The following is a 6511-nucleotide window of genomic DNA, read 5'->3' as shown; positions in this document are numbered from 1 at the left end:
GACGACTTGATTAGCTACCACCAGCTCGCCCGCGCCTTACAGTCTTTAGACTAAACCGCCAAAGGCTTGTTTCGTGATATTTGCGAGCGCTTGTTCTACATATCTACTGATTGACGTTAGCGTTTTAAGGAATAAACCACAGTTTGTGTAAATACATCACATCAGGTAACAGTTCACCTACTGTGCTCGAGAGTGTACTTTAATGAACCAGTTTCTCGTTTATTTTTATTGTTGGAAAAGATCCAACAACTGACGCTCTATCGAGCGATGCCATTGCAATTTCAAATGTGTCATTTTACGGGTCTTGCTATATGCCATGTTCCGGTAATTAAAAGCATCACAGAGCTGCGGACTTACTTTGTAGGTCAATGGAAAAGATGACACACGAGTGCAGATTTGGGATTAATTCACTAATCTATCATCATCTGAAAGAGATATTCTGAGCCCGTTTGCTCGAAGCGCTAACCGCGGCTAAAGTTCACCCAGGGATCCTGGGTTCAATCCCCACCCCTGCCCGTTTCGATCTGGATGAGCATCGTACCGGCGTGCGGTCGTGTATCACTACTGCGTGGTGCACGTTAAAGACCCAGGCTAGCGATTGCACTGCACTGGCTAAATTGCTCACCTACAGCTGGGAGACTCGTCGCCCCTGTCAGGCACACCAAGTTCTAGGCTGTATAAACTTACACAGAACCCAATTTTTTTTTCTAGCCTCAGTACATAGGAGAAGGGTTTTTGATCACGTGACTGGTTTGACGGGGATGCGGGGAAACATGGCGGTGCCCCTTAGAGTGAGCGGCGCTCGCTATGGAACTAATATGTCGTTGGAGCTGCAATATCGGGGGCCTTAGTCAGTAACGAATGGTACAGGAGGCCTTCGCTTTGCCTTACCTCACTGCTCGCAAAGCATCAGCAATGACCTCGCCGCATTTTTCTAGATTGTCTTTCGATTCTGGCCATTCCTAGGCCTAAATGAACACGATAATTTTTGGCATGGCAACGTCTTCGGAAAGCGGATTGCCTTGACTCAATCGGCCGGGTATTGATAGCACGGAAAAGCAGACAGCGTCCCAATAAACCTATTTTTGATTACCCAAGCATCGAGGAGAACGCTGGAAGTGTAATTCTACGGCTCGCGCTCGCTTGCCTTCCTCTTGTAAAGTATTCCAAGTAAATAATCATGATAAGGCTTTGACGAACGCGCGTGCAAAACGAAATTTTCTTTAGACTTTTTGCTTTAGAACAATTACTATTGCAGACGCAGCACGTGCAACGCGTGTAACTACACTCATAGCATTCACCTGGGTGCTAGGGGGGACGCTGTCTGCTTTTGTCTGCTATCAATACCCGGCCGATTGAGTCAAGGCAATACACTTTCCAAAGACGTTGCCATGCCGACAATTATCACGTTCATTTAGGCTTAGGATTGGACAGAATTGAAAGACTACGTAAAAAATGTGGCGAGGTCATTGCTCATGCTTTGCAAGTTAAGTGAGATAAGCCAAAGCGAAAGCCTCCTGCACCATTCGTTGCTGACTGGCGCGCCCGATATTGCAGCTACAACGACATATTAGTTCCAAAGCGTGCGCCGCTCACTCACCGGGGTACCGCCATGTTTCCCCGCGTCCCTACCGAGCCAGTCATGTGATTTAAAAATTCTCTCCTAGGTATTGCGGTAACTTTAACCGCGGTTAGTGCTTCGAGCAAACGGGCCCTGGCGTGGCAGGTAGTACGCTCCCACATCCGACTGCAATGAGCGGGATAGCGGCAAGACAGAGGCACAACTTGATTCCAGCGCGCACTGCCCTGGAAAACATTAGCTATGACTAGAGATAGTACGCGCTGTTATGTGTTGGATGTTATCCTTGATTGGATGTTTTCTTGTATAGCCCTATCTAAACTCCCTGCCCCTGAATATTCCTCAACTCACCCAGTGGATATTCATGAACTGTATAGAGGACAGATCTGAATTTTTTTTTAAAGTACGCTTAAACAAGATCAGGTGGGAAACCGGCTATATTTACACCGTCGTGGACAGCATGTTTATGCATTTATTTAAACAATGTCCAGCTTGTTTGACTTTTGTTTCATGGTTGTCAAATATAGAAATAAAACCATTGTGTGTTTTAGCCTTCGCCACCGCTGTAAGTGATCAGAGTCCACATGATCATGACTATCGTTGGCCTCTTTGCGTTCATAATTACAGTCAGTGCGTAAGCGAGCTGGTGGAAGTGTACAGTTACGATTTTGAGTCGTAACTTGGGCACAAGGAGGAAACATTTCTTTTTACAGTGAAAAAGAAAGTAAGAACAGTAAATCTTGTGTGTTCCTGTTACTTTCTCTTCCACTGTAAAACAAAAAAAAAAAGATAATTCTTCTTGTTCTAGTTTCGTGTTCAAATCCTGATAGATTTCATCTTCCTAAAAATAATGTGGCATATAAAATGAAAATATTCCAATAATTATAATTATTAAAACTCTCTGTCAAAAAACGTAACATGTACCGAACATACGGACAGCTACGAATAACCGTTAGTGCGCTTTCAGAATACTTCACTCCTGGATGTTTTGTTTGATTTCTACAACTTTTAGGTTTGTCTGGTGTGTCACTGGAAGTGGATTACCCGAGTCTGTGCGAACCCATTGAGAACAGTCGGGAACACTGGTGAAAAATGCTGTCAAGCAGAAAAAAAATATATCCCGCTTTTCGACACGTTTGTTGTAGTATGTGTAAAATAAATTTGTCCAACTCTGTTTTCGTGTAAAATTAATTTGTCGAACTCTCTTTTCGTACTCTTTAGTATATTATGAGACGTGCTACAATAACTTAACACCAATTTTTTTGTGTGTGGCTCATTACATATTAAAACGTTTTAAAACAGTCTGTATAGCCTGCACAAAAAGTCGACGCTATACGCACCCTGTTTTTGCGAAGGCAGTCCAGATGACAATAAGCCGTCTGCTCAGGTCGCGTTCCTTATCGGTGGCCAAATGGGGCAGCATGAATGGCACCCCAAAGAGCAGGGAGACGTCATCTGTGTGAGTAGCCACTGGAGAGTTCCACACGCTAAACGAGGGCTTGTGGGCCAACACGTAATAAAACGCCCGGCCGTTCTTCTTGGCGAAGACTTCCGCGAAGTACTTCGTGGGACAGTTGAACAGTACGTCCCCGATTGCGTCTCGAAACCCCTCGTAGGTGCTGCTGCTCACATCGTAGAGGCGTTGCAGGTTTGCCAGTGTCAAAAGGGCTTGAACAAACGTTGAACGCTTGTAAAAGAAATTGTACACTCGCATTATGGCATCAATGCTCAGCTTAGTCCTGGATTGGAGAGACTGGTGGAAGCTGGCCTCAAACATCATATCGCCCTCGCGGAGCGTGTTTCCCAGGAGGATGTCATGGCCGCTGAAGTTGGACACGTTCTCGAGTAGCCGTAAGGGTGTGTCTGGAAGAACTTCGTCGTAAAAGCTCGGATAGAAGTAGACACCCTTGACGCTCGAAAGGTTCTTGGCGTCTAAGTTTCTCATACACGCCACCGTGATATCAGCAGAAAACTCTCCATCGGGAGAGTTTCTGCTACAATTGGTGGCCTTGGCGATCTCGCGGAAATTTTCTGTCGCGGCAGCATTGCTGTTTTCCGGTATTGGAACTAGCGCGGAACAGCTCTGCAGGATGGCCCTTCGAAACAGGTGACGTCCCATCGGCGACAACTGGAGGTAACTGATTGAGATGGCCCCTGCACTTTGTCCGAAGAGAACAACCTTCTCTGGGTCACCACCAAAAAACATGATATTTTCTTTGACCCAAGTCAGTGCCAAGATTTGATCGTAGAGCCCAGCATTGCCACTTGCACCGCGTATTCCCGCGTTCAGGAATCCTAGTACTCCAACCCTGTAATTTGGTACTACGACAATGACGTTACCAAGTCCCGAGACGTAACGCCCATCGTAAAAGAAATAGCTGTTGCCGCCGTGCATGAATGAACCGCCATAGAAGTAGACCATCACTGTCTTGTTGTAGTCCTTGGAATGTTTATGAATAGGGGCCCAAATATTCAGGTGGAGGCAATCTTCGGTCGTATTAGAGTTGTCGATGAGCATCGCCTTGGAATTGTATGACTCCTGGACGCAGGGGGCCCTCTTGGTTGTGGCGTCGTACACCTCGGTCCAAAAACGGACAGACTTCGGCTTACGAAATCTGCTGCGACCTCCTGTTGTCTGACCAAACGGTATTCCGAGAAATTCACGGACCAGGATGTCTCCAGGCACAGTGACGAGTTTTCCTTTCACAAGACCGCTTAGCGTCGCAACCAAGAGTTGATTCACTGGGAGCATGGCTTGGGAAGCATTTCTGGGCGCTGTCATTGGCTTGAAATGCATCAAGGAATCGTTTTGCATACGTAGGAGGAAAACCCAAGTCGTCAAGAGAAGAATGGCAGCCAGAAGAAAACGTTTCAACCTGCCGACAAGAAACCATACTTCAATACATGACTTGTTTCCCGTGATCATACTGGAATCTCATTGTGAAATAATATCATTTTGCTCTAATAAAACAAGTTTAAAAAAAATTATAGGTTATGGAAACCCGCATTTCTTCGTCTCCCATTATTAGGGTGGCGCAATAATGTTTTGAATGACCACGAACTTTAATAGGAAGTACCTGTAACTTAAAACTGAAAAACGCATATTGTTTTAGTAAAAAGTGCAATATATTCGCTTTCCAGAGAAGTTGAGTTTAATTAAAAAAAGTGGTACGTCAATAACAAACTGAGTTGGCAAAGATGACGTTTAGAGATATTTTTGGAACGGATGCACTCCTATTTGTTTTGATAAATATTACAGAACAAACATTCAGAGAGGTAGTACGAGAGAAAACTACATTACTCCTTAAGTTTGGCTCCATCATTTAAGTGCATGAAGTTTATTGGTGAATACAGAATATCTCATTTTTATTTGGATACGAGAAAAAAACTAGGCACATACTTTCGTGCAAATTTTGTTTTATGCCATGAGATAGTAATTAACTTAAATGCGCATTTTACCTATTAATGTTTGCATTTGAAAGTTGTTAATCGTAAGAAGCAAGTTTTCCTGTGTGACGTATTTAGCAGTTCATTGGCGAAATTCAATGCCACACTTTGCTCTAGGCTGCTTTACGATCACAAACCCAGGAATATTGATTGAAAGCGCGTCAAATTAACGTTAACTATTACTCGTTTACTGAAATTGAACATGTACAGCGTGTCACAAAAGAAAATTTACACGGTCATTTTTTTTTGCCGGAGAAATAATCTAGGCATCGCCGAACGCCTTTTCTCCGCCCAGAGGTAGCGCAAGAGGTCACATTCAGGTGCCAAAGTTTCATCCCGATCCCATAACGTAATCAAAAGTTATAAGTGAGTTTCTGAAAATTTCAATACGAAAATGGTGGCTGACGAAATTTTCAAACACATGAAGCTCTATGGCACCGGAAACGAAAAACGGGCTCCATTTTCGCATTTAAATTTTCAGAAAATCAATTATAACTTTTATTAAGTTATCCGATCGGGCTGAAACTTTGGCGTCTGGTTGTGACCTCTAGCTACACTTTTGGGCGAAGAATGAGCGTTCGGCGATGCCTAGTTTATTTTTGCGGTAAAAAATACCCTGTAAATTTTCTTTTGGGACACCCTGTATATATGAGACAAAACATTCTGTGCGTGAGCGGTGCGCACAAATATAAAACCTGTGATATGAACGTAATAATATTCGTATTTACTAATAAGTAAATAGGTCACACAAAAAAAATACGCTTGACTTTCGACCTTGGTCAATGGCAGTATACTTGTAGCTCGGACTAATATTGAATTCTGACCAAGCAACAAAGCACAAATTAACATCAATGTGACCCACCTCATTAGGTTCAGTCGTAGCTTGACACACCGCCATCCCTTTCTGGACATGACAAAACAGAGCACCGCTGTGACGAACGTTAATGCTAAAACTAGAACCATTTGTTTTTCTCTTTTTCTTCGCACCGCAGCACGAAGCGCATTGCTCGCACGAGCAGTCGTATCTCGCTCTGCAGAAACCAAGATTTGTTCCTCGATTTGACACTAATCATAATATATATTTGCACTCAAGTCGAGATGCTGGTGAGAGCAGGAAAAACAAAAGCCCAAAGCCAAAAGCCTGCAAAGAGAGAAGGAAGGAACAGGAATTATACATAAACAAAAGGGGGAAAAAAGTAAGTACTGAAGGCCCATGCCAAAGGCGTGCCGTAACAAAAAAAAAGAAAAAACCGCAAACCATGCATTGCCAAAAATAACACTTTGAACTTCAGTCACTGGATGTGGCATCTTTTGCTAGCAGAGTAGCGAAACAGCGCGAAAAGACCTAGATGCACAATGTCAGAAGCGCCAAGAGGACCTCCACATTGGACGGAGGTTACAATACTAAACTCTATTTCAGCTTATGACGTACCGCAGGAAAGGATACAAGCGCAAGCTCCTTGCTCTGGGGCAGATCTCGGCGGC

General features: G+C 43.9%; 1 protein-coding gene across 1 annotated transcript; it reads right to left on the bottom strand.

Annotated features, from left to right (window-relative positions):
* Positions 1-2909: 2909 nt before the first annotated feature.
* On the bottom strand, positions 2910-4097 carry LOC120844209 (acetylcholinesterase-like). The gene has a single exon (XM_040215861.2). The coding sequence runs from the start codon at positions 4095-4097 to the stop codon at positions 2910-2912; it is 1188 nt and encodes a 395-aa protein (XP_040071795.2).
* Between the last annotated feature and the right edge of the window lie 2414 nt (positions 4098-6511).

The sequence above is a fragment of the Ixodes scapularis genome, unplaced genomic scaffold, assembly GCF_016920785.2.
Source record: "Ixodes scapularis isolate PalLabHiFi unplaced genomic scaffold, ASM1692078v2 PGA_scaffold0__279_contigs__length_252992795, whole genome shotgun sequence".
Classification (NCBI taxonomy): Eukaryota; Metazoa; Arthropoda; class Arachnida; order Ixodida; family Ixodidae; genus Ixodes; species Ixodes scapularis.
The sequence above is the reverse complement of the archived record's forward strand: the minus strand, read 5'-3'. Positions and strand labels throughout refer to the sequence as shown.